Source organism: Oncorhynchus clarkii, chromosome 22 (genome assembly GCF_045791955.1).
Source record: "Oncorhynchus clarkii lewisi isolate Uvic-CL-2024 chromosome 22, UVic_Ocla_1.0, whole genome shotgun sequence".
In the NCBI taxonomy this organism is placed as follows: Eukaryota; Metazoa; Chordata; class Actinopteri; order Salmoniformes; family Salmonidae; genus Oncorhynchus; species Oncorhynchus clarkii.
The window spans coordinates 28509505-28527981 of record NC_092168.1 but is presented as its reverse complement, the minus strand read 5'-3'; the positions used below and the strand labels follow the sequence as shown (position 1 = coordinate 28527981).

General features: G+C 42.6%; 1 protein-coding gene across 2 annotated transcripts; it reads right to left on the bottom strand.

Annotated features, from left to right (window-relative positions):
- Window positions 1–106: 106 nt before the first annotated feature.
- Window positions 107–8329, bottom strand: LOC139380737 (coiled-coil domain-containing protein 93-like). Of its 2 annotated transcripts, XM_071123717.1 has the most exons (23): window positions 8097–8329; window positions 7807–7920; window positions 7555–7649; window positions 7347–7458; window positions 7153–7251; window positions 6952–7008; window positions 6716–6816; window positions 6504–6521; window positions 6245–6281; window positions 5885–5986; window positions 5725–5775; window positions 5450–5536; window positions 5207–5323; window positions 4940–5076; window positions 4739–4820; window positions 3069–3143; window positions 2904–2975; window positions 2646–2754; window positions 1487–1569; window positions 1343–1380; window positions 1144–1228; window positions 878–991; window positions 107–707 (listed from the first exon to the last, which is right to left on the bottom strand). In XM_071123717.1, exons 1-23 carry the CDS (start codon window positions 8217–8219, stop codon window positions 651–653), a joined length of 1965 nt encoding a protein of 654 aa, XP_070979818.1. In that variant the 5' UTR covers window positions 8220–8329; the 3' UTR covers window positions 107–650. The 2 variants fall into 2 exon arrangements, with proteins under 2 accessions (XP_070979818.1, XP_070979819.1); XM_071123718.1 differs by lacking the exon at window positions 6504–6521.
- Between the last annotated feature and the right edge of the window lie 10148 nt (window positions 8330–18477).

Below are 18477 nucleotides of genomic sequence, written 5' to 3'. Positions count from 1 at the left end.
TCCTGGATTTTGATTGGATTAAAGCTACATCCCGTTGTATTAAGATCATAAGGAATTTTAAATGTAGCTTCTGAAATGATCAGGAATTGAACAGCAGGAAATCTTGCTGTGCATAGTATATTTTATTAAGTGCCAACTTGATAGTAAACTGTTGGAAATGATAGAGAATAAGACACGGGTAAAACATTTGATTTTGATTGAAAAAAATTGTCAGCATAAACGTGAACCATATTTCTGCATAGCATTTATTAATTTGAAATGCTGTAGTTTAGTAACAGTGTCAACCATGCCTCATTCTGCACTGTTACACTCTAATCAACATCTGAGAAAGCTAATGAATACAACTGTACAGATAGCCCTGCACGTTAGTGCCAATTGCACATAAGTAGAGCGAACATTCCTCACGTCACAGTGCACAGGGCAGTTAATGTCCTTCTCTCAAGAATCCCTCTGCCCTGCCACGAGTGACATCCCTAACCACATGCTGCAAATAAACATGGAATCTCAAAGCACAATACAATAGGCAGAATAAGACAAAACAATGATGACCTCCAATAGGAGAATACATAATTCTGACAGCAAGACAAAGTCATTGACTGATGAGATTTGTTTTGAGATGAGTTTTTATAAACAATAAGAGATTATTTGAGTTACGAAGCACCCTTAGTTCTCAGCTTGGATAGCAGCATTTCATTCTTCCGGCACTCCTGTAAGAAAGAGTATTGGATCAGTAAACAACCTCAGTGATTCTCTTCTTTAACAGTTTAGAAAACAATATTCAGCTCTGGGAGACTACAATAAAATACATTCATAAAACAGTTAACTAGTTCCTATGTTTTACTGTACAGACCCAGAACACTTTTCTCTCAGGCCTCACCTCTTTGAAGTCCTTGACAGTTTTGAAGTAGAGCCTCTGTTTATCCAGCAGCTCGAGGTACTCATCGTTCAGCTGGTCTCTCCTCATCTTGTTCTCCTGCTTCTTCTTCTCCATCTGTACACACATCACATTACCAATATGCTGCCTAATTTTTTTCCACATCGCTGTCTAATTTATGTGTCACTAGGGCCGGGGGTGAGCACCTGGCATGCTCAGTGAAAGCTGTCATTACACAGTAGACAGTAAAGATAATAATAGATGGTTACCTTGATGCGGCTTTGTTTGATTCCCTCGACTATCTGCTCCATCTGTCTCAAGAACTGTTCCTTGGCCCCCGAAGATGCCATTGCCCTGAGCAAGACAGAAAACCACAGCTTGGACAGGAAGTAAATCTGCTGGATTGGTATTACCCATAATACCAAATACAGGATAGGTTTAGAGAGGTTTAATTGTGACAATACTTACTGTTGGAAGTTGTCATGGATGGAATTCAGCAAGTTCACCTAAAGAAACAGATCAAGACAGAGGATGACTATGATGAGTAAACCGCTGATTTCAACTGCAATGGCTCTATGAAATTGATTGAGACAGTTTGCCCTCTTCTCTTACCTCCTTCTCCAGGTAAACCTTCTTGTCATCTAATGTGTTATACAAGGTGAAGAACTGCTTGGTCTCTTTATGTGTTGCTGAAACTAAAGGACGAAAAAGCAAACATTATTAACACAGCATCATTCAGGAACCCACACACCCCAGCTACAGAGTGTTCACTCCCTTACCGCAAGGCAGACGGAATCAGGTCTCGAACCAACAGGCACAGAGACAGTTTCTATCCACAAGCCATCAGACTGCTGAACCCATGAACTGGACTGACCACCTGCACTGATTCTCTGCCCCTTAGCACACATGCAACCACACATATACATTCATGACTGCTGCTACTAGACTTATTTATTATTGCTAAATACTGCACCATTTAAACACTTGCCCTCCAGTCACCCTTCCCCGATACGTATAAATATTGTACTGTAAATTGTTGAGTGCCTTCCTATATTTATACGTATGCAAAAAATGTATTATATTCTATTGAGCTCATTTACTTAGTAAGTTATATTCTTATCTTTTATTATTTCTCATTGTTGTCACATTAACGAGAGGGAACCTGCAAGCAAGCATTTAGTTGGACCGTCTATACTATGTGTATCCTGTCCATATGACAAATAAACTTGAAAACAAAAAATATACACAGTGTAAAGCATGACAGACTGACCAGGTGAATCCAGGTGAAAGCTATGGTCTCTTATAGATGAAGGAGAGGAGGCAGGTTAAATAATTATTTTATAAACCTTGAGACATGGATTGTGCATGTGTACCATTGAGAGGATGAATGGGCAAGACAAAATATTTAAGTGCCTTTGAGCAAGGTATGATAGTAGGTGCCAGGCACACCGGTTCGAGTGTGTCAATAACTGCAACGCTGCTGGGTTCACGCTCAACAGTTTCCTGTGTATACCCAAAAGACATCCAGCCAACTTGAAGCTACTGTGGGGAAGCATTAGAGTCAACATGGGCCAGCATCCCTGTGGATCGGTTTTGACACCTTGTCTAAAGTCCATGCCTTGGCAAATTTAAGCTGTTTCGAGGGCAAAAGAGATGCAACTCATTACTAGGAAGGTGTTCCTAATGTTTTGTACACTGTGTATAACTGCGTTTGATGCAAGAATTTGTTAAACAATATGCCAAAAACAGAGGATGAGACTAAGACACCCACCTTGGCCATAGAGCTCAATAAACCTTTTCTGATACTGGGTCAGTTCTGCCCTGCTCGGCACCTCATCTATCTTCCTCTGCAGGACGGCAATCTCACGGTTCCTACGGGCCTATCAGAGAGTAGACCTCAGGTCATGAGCAAATAATGGAAGTGGTAAGAGGACCACTATTTGCATGATCCAAACAAAATTCCTAACTCAATTCAAGCGGAATAAGCATGAATTAATCCTGCTCCAGCAGTGTGTGTTGGAGATTTTACCATCAATAGTCTGATTTTCTGTAGCTTCTCTTTGTCTGTGTTGTACTGCTTTTCTATTAGCTGACTCCTCTCCTGAGAAACACACAGAGAGAGAGAGAGAGTTACACATAGACAAAGAAGAGTTAACTGGTCTTGGGAGGGCTCCTCTCAGGGCCAGTGTGCTACCTTCTCATCCTCCGTGTCATCTCCTGACTCAATCTTCAGGTTCTCAATGTTCTGCTGCAGGCGAACCATCTCCTCCTGGAATCAAATAGCACTCCATATTAGTTGTGGTGCTCTTACCAGGAAATTAGTGAAATATATCAAATACAGTTGACGTCGGAAGTTTACATACACCTTAGCCAAATACATTTAAACTCAGTTTTCACAATTCCTGACATTTAATCCTAGTAAAATTCCCTGTCTTAGGTCAGTTCGGATCACCACTTTATTTTAAGAATTTAAAATGTCAGAATAATAGTAGACAGAATGATTTACTTCAGCTTTGATTTCTTTCATCACATTCCCAGTGGGTCAGAAGTTTACATACACTCGGTATTTGGTAGCACTGCCTTTAAATTGTTTAACTTGGGTCAAATGTTTATGGTAGCCTTCCACAATAAGTTGGGTGAATTTTGGGCCATTCCTCCTGACAGAGCTGGTGTAACTGAGTCAGGTTTGTAGGCCTCCTTGCTCACACACGTTTTTTCAGTTTTGCCTACTCATTTTTTTATGGGATTGAGGTCAGGGCTTTGTGATGGCCACTCCAATACCGTGGCTTTTTTTCCTTAAACCATTTTGCCACAACTTTGGAAGAATGCTATCCATTTCGAAGACCCATTTGCAACCAAGCTTTAACTTCCTGACTGATGTCTTGAGATGTTGCTTCAATATATCCACATAATTTTCCTTCCTCATGGTGCCATCTATTTTGTGAAGTGCACCAGTCCCTCCTGCAGTAAAGCACCCCCACAACATGATGCTGCCAACCCTGTGCTTCACAGTTGGGATGGTATTCTTCGGCTTGCAAGCCTCCCCCTTTTTCCACCAAACATAACGATGGCCATTATGGCCAAACAGTTCTATTTTTGTACGATGGGGACAAAATAGATCTTTGTCCTCATGTGCAGTTGCAAACCGTAGTCTGGATTTTTTATGGCGGTTTTGGAGCAGTGGTTTCTTCCTTGCTGAGCGGCCTTTCAGGTTATGTCAATATAGGACTCGTTTTACTGTGGATATCAATACTTTTGTACCTGTTTCCTCCAGCATCTTCACAAGGTCCTTTGCTGTTGTTCTGGGATTGAGTTGCACTTTTTGCACCAAAGTACGTTCATCTCTAGGAGACAGATCGCGTCTCCTTCCTGAGCGGTATGACGGCTGCGTGGTCCCATGTTGTTTATACTTGAGTACTATTGTTTGTACAGATGACCGTTTTACCTTCAGGCGTTTGGAAATTCCCAAGGATGAAACAGAGGTCTACAATTTGTTTTCTGAGGTCTTGGCTGATTTCTTTTGATTTTCTCTTGACGTCAAGCAAAGAGGCACTGAGTTTAAAGGTAGGCCTTGAAATACATCCACAGGTACACCTCCAATTGATTCAAATGATGTCAATTAGCCTATCAGAAGCTTCTAAAGCCATGACATCATTTTCTGGAATTTTCCAAGCTGTTTAAAAAGACACAGACTTGCCAAAACTATAGTTTTGTGGTGGAAAGTGGTGGAGTGGTGGAAAAACGAGTTTTATTGACTCCAACCTAAGTGTATGTAAACTTCCGACTTCAACTGTCCATCTATGAAGTATTTCTAACAAGTCATATGGACTATTATGACGTATTAGGGAAAGTGTGCAGACTCACTCTACAGTGTGTTCGGAATTCCTGCTCCTGGTGCTTTAGGTTCTCATTCATGCCTACCAGAGCCCTCAGCTTCTCCAACAGACTGTGGTACACACAGGGAGGAGGAGAAATGTCCAAAGCACATTTATCATTTCAGGGTTTTTCTATACTAACAACCGCTGAATGAACGCCCTATGGTTGGTCTGCATGTGCAGTACTCACCCAGTATCAGCCTGGCCCTCAGCCTCTTCCAGGGCACTCAGCTCTTTCTCCAGTCTCTCTGTCTGCTCTGTGGCCTCCATCAGTTTGCTCTTAGCCTGCTCACACCCTGATTTTACCTCCAAGCGCTTGGCTTGTAGCTGAAAATACACAAAATACATACTTTTATTTACTTCTGTCACTAAAAGAAAGAGCATTGTATCCTTCCATTAGAGAAATAAATGGCTATTTCACAATAAAGTACAGTAAAGTTGAGAGTCAAGTCCTCACCTCCTCCAACTGCTTGGTTTTCTGTTGGATCTGTTTGTTTAGAGAGGTTACCATCCTTCGGTGTTGCTGGACTGGCCCGTACCGCTCTGGACGATCCTCTGTAGACAGCTCTGACTGCTGGAAATGTGTGTACGGGAACAAATTAACTACACAATGTGGCATTGACTTATCCTTTAAAATATGACAGAAACCTGTTGATTGCAGTTAACCATTTAAGTGAGCCCTGATGTGAGAGTCGTTTACCTTCTCAGCATACTCAGATGCTATCTGTTTAATCTCCTCAGACTGTAGCCCAACTATCTGGCCCACGGTGCTAGCTGTTAGCCTCCCCTGCAGGCAAACACAATGCAATAATACATGGCATAAAGCAGACGTTTTATCCAAAGAGACTTAGTCATGCGTGATTATGGGTGGCCTAAATGGGAATTTAACCCACAACCCTTGGCGTTGCAATGGTTGACACAAATCAACCACACAGTAAAGGCGCAGGCAAAGAGAAGAACTAAAGTCGTGCCTACCTCCTCAGTCGCCATGGCAGCCATGCTGGTCATCAGTGTTTTGATGCGCATCTGAGAGGAAATATGACAGGACATCATCATACAGAGAGATGCATTCATGAAGTATTGGACATGTGGCTATGGTTGGGTTTAGAGCAATACACGTGGGAAGTGACCTCACCTCCTCTGCTGCCTGCAGGTCCTCCTCCTCCTGCGACACCTCTGTCATCCCTTGAGGCGTGGCCTGAGAGCCCGGGGTCAACGAGGCTTTCCGATCCTCTGTCTGTAAGGAACAGGGGGTAACCATCTTTCATTATGAAGGTTTCACTTTCTACTACAGCTACAGTTGACAGAACACCTATAATCCACCAGTCTCCATCCCTGTAATAATGGACGAAATGATCAACCTACTGTCCCTGTATGTATCTTTCTGTAGAAGGCTGTAGTGTTAGGCTTTCAATTCATATAATTCTACAATTAACTTCACATGTCAGGTATGAAAGAGATTTTTGTAACTTGATGCGATTTCAATGAGGCTCACCTTGTCCTGTTTTGTCTGCTTGCTGAATCCATATCGTCTAAAATCAAGGAGAAATAGGTGCTCATATTAAATCACTGTTAAGATACTGGTACATTATAAGGAACACATTAACACATGCATGCATGCATGCGCGCACACACACACACAGACTACATGCTTATTTGAAGTGTTTTGTACTCTCTTCTGTATTCAAACACACATAACAAGCAGTCATGTGAAAAGCACTCCCTGCAGTGAACGAACCCATTTACATACTTACAGAAGGTAATCTGACATTCTAATACAAGGATGGATGATAAGCAGGAAAAGGATAGGAAAATGGAAGGAACACAATTATCAAATGGGATGAGATCACATTGGTTCTGATAATCAATGTGAAAATGACATGAACTGTGGAGAAAGTTGGATATGAAGAACTGAATACGGAGAAAGAGAGCTAGAAAGAAAGAGTGAGGCAGAGAGGTAGCCTACCTTCCATACTCCAGCAAGGTGGAGTGAACCCTGGACTCTTCATCCAGCAGCTCTCCTGCTTCAACCTGTCTCTTGTACTTCCTCTGAGGTTTATACACTTCCTGTCAAAACCATAGGAGAAAAACAAATGCTGTATATGTGATTTTAATGTTTTTATACTATAACAAGGGGGGCCTGTATTGTGAAGGGACATGGGATAATTTGACCCAGAAATTACGTGTCAGCGAGTCACTCACCGATACATCTAGGACTGCTTTCACAGCCTTCTCCTTTCTCTGCAGGAAGTCTTCATCCTAGGATGGAGGGCCAGTACAGACAGGGTGCATAAGATGGGTTCATTCAGCGAAACGTTCAGAACGTTGCACTTAGAAATGTTATGAGTAGCACTGGAGTTTAATAGCCCTGCTATCAAGCCACCCTACAATAACAGTGCTCACCTCAGGAAAGCTGTGGGTCTTCTGGAACTGAGAGACAGAGTAGGCCCTCACATAGTCTCCCATCTCCTCCCTCGTCTCTATGGCTCTCTTCACCAGCCACTGAAGAACATACAACACAGGCAATGAATCAGACATGAGATCACAAACTAAGTGCAGTACTCTACTACAAAACTCTATTGTCTAGGAATGCACACCTGTATCACTGGAAATATATGGATGAAATCCAGCCCTTGGATCTGATGGGGCTCCAGGCGGTGAGGGCACTTCATTTTGGGCAGAACAGACACTATTTTCTCTGTGAGAGCTCTGCAATGAGAAACACAAGGTCAATATACATCAGTTACACTGGTCCAGCAACATCACTAACAGTAAACACAATAATGCTGGCTGTGAACTACTTACATTTTCTGTCCAATAGTTGAATTTTCCTGGAACAGTAGATCCACGTCAATGTCGAAGTTACATGTTGTGATGCACCATGTCATCCCTCCAACCACCTATTACAATATATGGTTCAGGGAAGTGGATGAAGAAATATGGATGTGTCATATACAGGGTAGCAAGGAGATGATATACCGGGAATCGAAAGAAGTCTGCAGCTAACAAGGAGGAGGGTTGGCCTTGGCCACCCCTACGTAAGTTGTTAGTACTCACCTTATCAAAAGGTCCCAGTCCTTTGATTCGGGCTCTAAAGTATCCAGCAGCAAGCAGAAGTTCCAGGATTTCTGCAAGCTTGACACTCTGCTCCTCGTCCTCCCGTGTTTCAACCTGCAAGCCAAAGTTGCTAACATCAGTTGGTGTATTTAGCAAACGGTGAGCTAGCTAACGTAGCTAACTGGCAAACCCAGCCATATTAACCTTGCAATGTTGTATTGTTATAAAGGCACAAACCGCACCATATTTGGAAAAACGAAAGACTACAGCGTAACATTTAATTATGTTACCTGAATAAGATTTCCTTCTTGATCATATTGAGCTCCTATTTTCGACCCTGTTCTCACTCTCTGGAAAACAGACGTGGCCGCCATGTTGGACTGGTGTGGTGTGTAGTCACATGACGAAAGCATATGACTTTGGTCATTCCGTGAGAAATTGTGTTTACGATTTCAATACAAGTAGGGTAAACTCAGCTAAATATCGACTGTACCACGGCCACAGTAGAGTGATGAGAGAGTTGATCAAGTGAGTATTGAGGTAACACGAATGGTGCATTTGAAGCGATGCAACTGTTCTAAAAGTTGCAATACCACTTTTGTCCAGTGGAGAGAGCTAATGCCACTAAACATTCAATGGAAAAGTCTTCTCGTGCACAAGATGAAGCTCTAGGTCTGAAGCCTTTCAACATCAGTATCTTTCACTTGAACAGGGTTGTCAATCTTCTTGGAGACAACAAAATCATACAACTTGAGATGAATCTCTCTTTCTCTGTGTGTGTGTGTGTGTGTGTGTGTGTGTGTGTGTGTGTGTGTGAGAGAGAGAGAGAGAGAGAGAGAGAGAGAGAGAGAGAGAGAGAGAGAGAGAGAGAAAGAGAACACTACAACACTCACATTTAATTCCCATTTGCCTCTGTCTCAAGTATGATGTTTGTTACAAAGAATATATTCATCATATTTGTAAGTAATACTGCAGCATTGTCGAAAAGAACACCATTACAGAGCGGATTACAACTTCAAGTAGGTGTGAGTCCTTTGGCCCCCGACATCTCTGTATTTCACATGATGGACACTCTATTCAAGTGTAGGATCCCATAATGGACTATGCATCAGTTCAGGTAACAGTTGTCAGGTTAAGCGCCCAGGTGGAGGATTCCATTAGAGACCCACAGTTCCTAAATCAGTCATTCTCTCTCTCTCTCTCTCTGTGTATTGAACTGCTTCTGTCAGGTAATTACTACAGCTTCATACACTCTACTCCCCTGCCTCCTCAACAATGAAAAGAAACCAAGTCCTTGGACCTACCCATGCCCACCCGGCTGAGACCATTACAGGCAGTGTCTCTCACTCAAACAGAAGACGCTTACAACAGTACATCACCTGACAAGAGGTGTATGGACTGCAGCCATCTCAAAACAGGGTTTTGGGCCAAAGGTTTTTCTTATATGTTGGAGCCATGTTGCACGTTACTTATAACAGAAAGCAAAATAGGCTACATGTTTTTCTTAGAGCGACTAGAATATTATGGCTTACTGTGAAACACTACTGAAAACAGACGACATTCACAATGGTAGTATACATATGAAACAAGCCAGTTGATAGAAGAAGAATCTTCGTTTACCCGTCATCCAAGGCCCTCTTTTTGCCCACACTGACAGGTGTAAGATGAACTTAGTTAGGCGCTAACCCGCTCATGCGCACCAAATTAAATTAATGGAACAAATTTCCCACCTAATTAAGATGAAAATCTGTGTCAGTTGTAACCTTGCTGAGCACTAATTATGTACAAATGATTTATCATCTGTTCGGTCCTGAATAGCAATGGACTCACCTCACTGATAGCCATGGCCGCTGTTTAAGAGATGGCTGCTGATTAATACAGACAGTTTGTGCTACAGAGGAGCTGCACACAGCCAGCCAATGAGAACAGATGCACTGAATCTCCCTCCTTTCAATTAACCTATATTAGATGTGCAGCTGAGCATCACTGGGCTGAGCATCACTGGGCTCGGCTCCGACATGTTTCTCCTGAATGAAAATAAAGTGTCTGCTGTCTGATATTTATGGAGTGTCTCACAGTTTGTAATTGATGATGAATCCCATGTAGGGCATTTCAAATTGAGAGTGAACTGATGATACCTGTATGACGACTGGTAAATATACTATAGGAGTGAATAAACATCATCATATAGCACTCCTCATATATTCTCTTACCTTTCCTCCTGTTAGAATCTGAGCATATACATTCACCTTGAAAGGTCTGACCAGTGACTGGTTCATCACAAAAACAGACTAGTTCTATTATGGGGCCAGTAGATGGTGCAATTGGTTAAAAGTGGCAGTGAGCAAGTGGGATACAAAATGCAGTAGGGATAAAAATGATAAAACACACAGAGTTCTGTACAATAGTGTAACTGGTGTATTCCGTTTTATTTCCGTGCTTCATAGCTACATGGAAAACATTATATTTCAATGGGAGCCAACAGTGATTAGCATTAGAATCCTGGTCCTCATAGGGGTGAGGACACACTGGCCAATCTGTAATCAGCGTTCCACAGACTTGCTCACAAGGGATGCGGAATGCTTTGTCATTATCATTCAAGATGCCACACACATGCTGGTGTTGGTGCTTCTGTGTTGCCAGCTAAATGACATTAGCATTTTGCCTAGAGTCGCAATAATTTTCCTCGACAATGATGAATTAGTAGACTTGGAACCACAAATAACTACCCTCTGTTTCTAAAGTTTCAGTACATATTCTTTCCCATCCTGTGTTTCTTTCTCATGTATTTAGAATGATAGAAAGCACTGTGTGCCCCTGTGTGCCTGCATACCTTGCTCCTTACACACCTCACAGAATGTCTAATCATGCAACTATGGAGAATTTCCCATTCCATTATTATTCTGGTTCATTAGGCAATACCACAAATGTGATGGTTGGTATTTCATTGTTGCTGTAAATGTACTTTACGTTTCTCTATTCATTCCTGGCTTGTCTTCTGAACACAACACAGTACAGATGTTCATGGAGACTCACAGAATGTCAGTCAGGCACAGAGAGAGACAATATGTCAAGCCCTTATGGGTTATTCTTGATCCACTCTGAGAGCCCTGGGGACCTGAGGACATGCTGGAACATGCAAACATGTTTTCTAAAACACAGACTTTTCTTGGCACAGATGTGCATAATGTGAATTTCAAATAAGGCGTTTCATTAATGTAGTTTATGTTTGAGAATATTCTCAATTCTCTATGGCATTTAGACAACAACAATAATATTTAGTAATGTTATGTTTCAAATGATTGACGACAACCACCATTGTCCCCCACACGCAACGGTATAAAATATGTTATATGTATTTATTGGTCAGGCAGCCCCAGTGAAACACATACACTCAGCCATTTTACTTTGTTGCCTGGGGATTGGTGGGCGAGTCAGGGAGGGGAGGGGGTTAGGGGTTAATTAGAGACAACAGAAAGGTCAGGGGGCCTATTATGTCTGAGCTGAGATCTGTAACGGGCCAATAGGGGGTGACTTTAAAGAGAGGCGACAGCCGACCCCACCCTGCACCTTCCCCATCAGTCACATTTATACCATGGTTGTGTCTAACTGGGACACACAGGACTGGTAATGAAAATGTCCTTAACATTAAGCCAGTCAGGATGATGAATTGGGTCCCCAGCCATTTTCTCTCAGCATCACGGGGCCTCCAAATAGCCGTTGACAAATAATTGAAACCCCCTCTGCATCCTGCCTGTACCTAGCAGGCTCCCTCTATCACTCTGATTATTAGGGTTAAGGACATCTCCCCAGGGACTGTTGGTACTGCTGAAGTGTAGAGTCACCCAAGATGATAACAGTTCTAAATGAATTAACCACGTGCTCTTCTTCTCTATGTGATTTTACATCCTAGCCATCCAGTGGAACAAGATACTGTTGATGTTGAAAGTGTTTACACTGGTGTGCTGGACAGTAGTTTAGTGACAGCTTTTCCTACTGTATGTGAGCATTTTAAAAAAAATATCCTTTCAACTATCTCTGTGTCAATCAAATAAGTCAAAAGGCTGTTGTGTCCCCCAAAAGTATAGCAGACAAATATCCCTGTCCTTGTAACGGCTCTCGTTTGTAAAAGGAGACCAAGGCGCAGCGTGGTAGGCGTACATTGTATATTTATTGATGACACCAAACAAAATAACAAAGACAAAAAAACGAAAGCGCACAGTTCTGTCAGGCTCAGATACTGAACAGAAAACAAGATCCCACAAAACCCAAAAGGAAAATGACAACTTATATATGATCTCCAATCAGAGACAACGATAGACCGCTGCCTCTGATTGGGAACCACACTCGACCAAAAACAACTATCGCTGGAGGCTCCGGACTGGGGACTGTCGCTGGAGGCTCCTTTCCCTGGATTTTCACTGCAGGCTCCGTGCTATGTATCATCACTGCAGGCTCCGTGCCATGTATCATCACTGCAGGCTCCGGGCCATGGATCATCACTGCAGGCTCCGGGCCATGGATCATCACTGCAGGCTCCGGGCCATGGATCATCACTAGAGGCTCCGGGCCATGGATCATCACTGGAGGCTTCGTACGTGTGTAACGGATGTGAAACGGCTAGCTTAGTTAGCGGTGCGCGCTAAATAGCGTTTCAATCGGTGACGTCACTTGCTCTGAGACCTTGAAGTAGTAGTTCCCCTTGCTCTGTAGAGCGATGGGTAACGATGCTTCGTGGGTGACTCTTGTTGATGTGTGCAGAGGGTCCCTGGTTCGCGCCCGGGTATGGGCGAGGGGACGGTCTAAAGTTATACTAAAGTTATACGTGGAGCCGGAACAGGTCTCACGAGACTGAGGAGACGTACTGGAAGCCTGGTGCATGGAGCTGCCACAACACGTTCTGGCTGGATACCCACTTTAGCTCGGTGAGTGTGGAGAGCTGGCACAGGATGCACTGGGCTATGAAGGCGCACTGGAGGCACAGTGCGTAGATCCAGCGCAGGATATACTGGGCCGTGGAGGCGCACTGGAGATCTGGAGCGTAGAGCTGGCACAACGCATCCTAGCTGAATACCCCCTGTAGCACGTCAAGTGCGGGGGGGGGGGGCTGGCACAGGCCCGCACTGGGTTGTGCTGGCGAACTGGGGATACCGTGCGTAGAGCTGGCGCAGGATATCCTGGGCCGAGGAGACGCACTGGAGACCAGGACCGCTGAGCCGGCATAATCAGTCCTGGCTGGATGCCCACTCTAGCACAGCAAATGCGAGCACACCGGGCTGTGAATGCGCACTGGAGACACCGTGCCTGACCGGTCACACGCTCCCCATGGTAAGCACGGGGAGTTGGCTCAGGTCTAAACCCTGACTCCGCCAATCTCCCCGTGTGCCCCCCCAAAAAAATATTTGGAAGCTGCCTCTCGGGCTTCCGTTGTTGTTCTAACTCCTCGTATCGTCTCGGGCTTCCGTTGTTGTTCTAACTCCTCTATAGTCTTCGTTCCGCTCTCGCTGCCTCCATCTGCTCCCTTGGACGACAATACTCTCCGGCCCTTGTCCAGGGTCCTTCTCCATCCAGGATTTCCTCCCATGTCCACTCCTCCTGGCCATGCTGCTTGGTCCGTTTTTGGTGGGATCTTCTTTAACGGCTCTCGATTGTAGAAGGAGACCAAGGCGCAACGTGGTAGACGTATATCGTATATTTATTGATGACACCAAACAAAATAACAAAGACCAAAAAAAAACGAAAGCGCACAGTTCTGTCAGGCTCAGATACTGAACAGAAAACAAGATCCCACAAAACCCAAAAGGAAAATGACAACTTATATATGATCCCCAATCAGAGAAAACAATAGACAGCTGCCTCTGATTGGGAACCACACGTGGCCAAAAACAAAGAAATAGAAAACATAGACTTTTCCACCCGAGTCACACCCTGACCTACCCAGAATAATAAGGATCTCTAAGGTCAGGGCGTGACAGTCCTGCTCCTCACAGCATACTCAATCAGTAACATGATCCCCTTCTTTCCCCTGTCATCTTTCATTCACGATGGCTGCACGACTTCTCCTCTCAAGTTTCTTATCACTGTTCACTCAACACATTCGATTTGCTCCAGCATGTGATCTAATAGGCTTATGCTATGGAGGTGACGCAGTCACAGTGTGGAGTGGATCATAGTTAATCCCCATTCACATTTACACTTGAATTTGGTATTCAGTATTCATGGCCTAGTGCTCATGCTGGGGTTTAAAGGATTATACACCTCTCCTGATGCCTTCTCAAAGTCTCACAGACCATCCACGCTCACTCAGTTTATTATGATTTATTGTTATGTTTAATACTACAACTCTGGATTTCATGCAATGGATTTTATGCAATGGATAGACCAACCATGTAAATAGTCCCTAATGACAAGTCAGATGTGATCTATATTAAATACATTATTTAATCAACACTGCTATGATATATAAATTGAATGACAGTACCAGTAAAATGTTTGAACCCACCGAATTTTTCTTTATTTTGAATATTTTCTACGTTGTAGAATAATAGTGAAGACATCAAAACTATTAAATAATACATAGGAATCATGTAGTAACCATAAAAGTGTTAAACAAATCAAAATATATTTTAGATTTTAGATTCTTCAATGTAGCCATCCTTTGCCTTGATGACAGTTTTGCACACTCTTTGCATTCTCTCAACCAGCTTCATGAGGAATGCTTTTCCAACAGTCTTGAAGAAGTTCCCACATATACTGAGCACTTGTTGGCTGCTTTTCCTTCATTCTGCGGTCCAACTCATCCCAAACCATCTCAATTGGGTTGAGGTCGGATGATTGTGGAGGCTAGGTCAACTGATGCAGCACTCCACCACATGGTGGTTGGAACTTTTGTTGTGTTCGGACACACCTACTCATTCCAGAGTTTTTCTTAATTTTTTATATTTTCTAAATTTGTTTAACACCAAAAAAGTTTTTACATTTGAGATTCTTCAAAGTAGCCTTGATGACAGCTTTGCACAATCTTGGCATTCTCTCAACCAGCTTCATGAGGTATTCACCTTGAATGCATTTCAATTAACCGGCGTGCCTTGTTAAAAGTTCATATGTGGAATTTCTTTCCTTCTTAATGCGTTGGAGCCAATCAGTTGTGTTGTGATAAGGTATCAGTAGTATACAGAAGATAGCCCTATTTGGTAGAAGACCAAGTCCATATTATGGCAAGAACAGCTCAAATAAGCAAAGAGAAACGACAGTCCATCATTACTTTAAGACATGAAGGTCAGTCAATTTGGAAAATGTAGAGAATTTTGAAAGTTTCATCAAGCGCTATGATGAAACTGGCTCTCATGAGGATCGCCACTGGAAAGGAAAACCCAGAGATTCCTCCACTACAGAGGATAAGTTCATTAGAGTTAACTGCACCTCAGATTGCAGCCAATATAAATGCTTCATAGAGTTCAATTAACAGACACATCTCAACATCAACTGTTCAGAGGAGACTGCGTGAATCAGGCCTTCATGGTCGAATTGCTGTAAAGAAACCACAACTAAAGGACACTAATAAGAAAAAGAGCCTTGCTTGGACCAAGAAACAAGAGTAATGGACATTAGACCGGTGGAAATCTGTCCTTTGGACTGATGAGCCTAAATTAGAGATTTTTGGTTCTAACCGCTGTGTATTTGTGAGAAACAGAGTAGGCGAACGGAAGATCTCTGCATGTGTGGTTCCCTCCATGAAGCATGGAGGAGGAGGTGTGATGGTGTGGGGGTGCTTTGCTGGAACTCTTAACCAGAATGGCTACCCCAGCATTCTGCAGTGATACGCCATCCCATCTGGTTTGCGCTTAGTGGGACTATCATTTGTTTTTTTATCAGGAAAATTACCCAAAACACCTCCAAGCTGTGTAACGGCTATTTGACAAAGGAGAGTGATGGAGTTCTGCATCAGATGACTTGGCCTCCACAATCACCTGACCTCAACCCAATTAAGATGGTTTGGGATAAGTTGGATGGCAGAGTGAAGGAAAAGCAGCCATCAAGTGCTCAGCATATGTGGGAACTCTTTCAAGACTGTTGGTAAAGCATTCCTCTTGAAGCTGATTGAGAGAATGCCAAGAGTCATCAAGGAAATGGGTGGCTACTGAAATATTTTTTTCTCTAAAATCTAAAAAATCTAAAATCTAAAACACTTTTTTGGTTACTACATGATTCCATATGTGTTATTTCATAGTTTTCAAAGCTTAACTATTATAGGAAAATATAAAGAAATATCCTTGAATGGGTCGGTGTGTCCACACTTTTGACTGGTACTGTATGTATTTTAATTTAAACCACTTTGTGTATTTTATAATTTGATATATCAAAGACAGGCTTTGCTTTTATCCTACCTGGGCAGAGCTTGGACTTTCCCTGTATTCAAAACCAAGTGGGAAGGTGGTATTTACCAGATAAGACCGGGAAAAATCCACTTGAACCCCACTCCAACTGGTAATTAGCTACTAGTGGGAAACTCGTTTATCATCCCTGAGCTCCAATTTCTCTAATGCCGAATTCACACGCTAGTCAGAACTAGGAAACTGGGAAATGTTTGACTTGCTAACTGGTTGTAGTTCATCACAAGTTGGACATTTATGAGTTTACTCGTTCCCACTAGCATCACATGCTGACCTCTGACGACACCTACTCAGGAAATTACCTCGATAACAGCATTTTCGGCGGTTAAATGTTTTTTAAAGCATTATATTAATATGGTTTTTGAAAATTGTAATTTAATAACAAACATGATAGCTGTACTTTTAGTTTATGGTTGACGACAGAGCTTGTTGGCCATTAGCCAATCAGTGTTTCTCAACAAGTTTAAAGCATGTAACTGGTATTTACAACTTCACAACGGGTAATTTCCACCTTATGAGGTGTGGGTAAGAGGGTGGACAGGAAAAAAATGAGAAAAGTGGAACATATTATAAGTAAATATGGAATGTGGGAATGCGCAAGCCTTCTGGAATATCTGATAATGGAGAATATGGCAGACAGGAAAAAAGTGAGAAAAGTGGAACATGCTTTCAGTGAATATGGAGAGGTGGATCACACAGAACTTTGGAACAGCTACAGAAGGAAATTGAATGTGACGAGAGTGAGGATGAATTAACTACGGTGGCAGGTGTGGTAAAGACCACAAAGTTTGAGCCTAGTCCTGGTGATGACAAAGATGATTCTGACCCAGTGGGAGTGAGAATGGATCCTTGCCATCTGGCAGATCCATATGTGGTGTCATGATGGGTGGAGAAGAGGTTGGGAAATGTTGGGTCGGTGAAAGTGAAACTAAGTAGAATCTTGATGATTTTTAGCGTGCACCATGCAACTGGGAACAAGAACTGTGACTTGCTTTCTTCTCTAAAGCAGGGTTCCATTGAAAGGAGTGATAACTGGAGTTGCATTAAGTGTTGAGAAGATCAACTGAAGTTGAAGATTCCCAAGGTCTGTGACGTCTGCTGTTTCGTGTGACACAAATGTGGTGGAGAGCATGGCAAAACAGAGAAGACACTGTCTCTACTACTGAGTTTTGATGCTGTCTTTACCAGATCAAGTCAAGTTAGGATGTGTCAGTTATCCCGTGAGAGCTTTTGTCCTGAATCCATTACGGTGTTTTATGTGGCAAGCTTATGTGTTAGCAGAGTGTAGGAGGGAGGTTCCGAGATGTGAGAAGTGTGCAGGAGGACATGAGACAAAGGATTGTGTAGTATCGGTGGAAAAAGTTGTGTGTGTGTGTGTGTGTTAACTGTAGGGGTACCCATGGTGCTGGCGATCAGAGGTGTCAGGTGAGAGAAAAGCAGGTTGAGGTTCCCAGGATAGGAGTAGTACAGAAGGTGTCATATGCTGAGGCACTGAAGAGAGTAGTAGAAGAGGATGGGTCCAGGGAGAGGGATCCTCTTAATTTAAGAGGCAGAGGCAGAGGCCAATGGAGAGTGATATGAATAACATGTGCTTCAGTAGGGTTGTTTTTTTGGCGTTCATGGCCATGGTTGTCAATTGTACCGCATGGAATGGATTGTAAAATCACAGAGGATAGATGTTGTGGTGGTATCTGCAGAGAAGATATTGGGTGTACGAGATTTTACTGCAGAAGAGTTAAAATATGTTTGTTTTTTCTCACAAAGTGTACCGAATTCATACCACAGAATAATAGGCTGATACAAAGACAATGCATGCACCTATAATATTTGTTTGCCATAATACCAAAGAAGAAGAAGATGAATTTACGCCTTCCCGCTTGATTATGAACATTTTCAGTGGTGAAAAAAGTACCCAATCGTCATACTTGAGTAAAAGTAAAGATGACTTAATAGAAAATTAGTTGGGTAAAAGTTAGTCACCCAGTAAAATACTACTTGAGTAAAATTGTAAAAGTATTTGGTTTTAAATATACTTAAGTATCAAATGTAAATTTAATTGCTAAAATGTATCAAAGTAAAAGTATAAATAATTTCAAATTCATTATGGTAAGCAAACCAAGTGGCACAATTGTCTAGTTTTTATTTATCGATAGCCAGGGGCCAACACTCAGACATTATTTCCAAACAAGCATTTGAGTCCACCAGATCAGAGGCAGTAACGATGACCAGGGTTGTTCTCTTGATAAGCGTGTGAATTTGACCATTTTTCTGTCCTGCT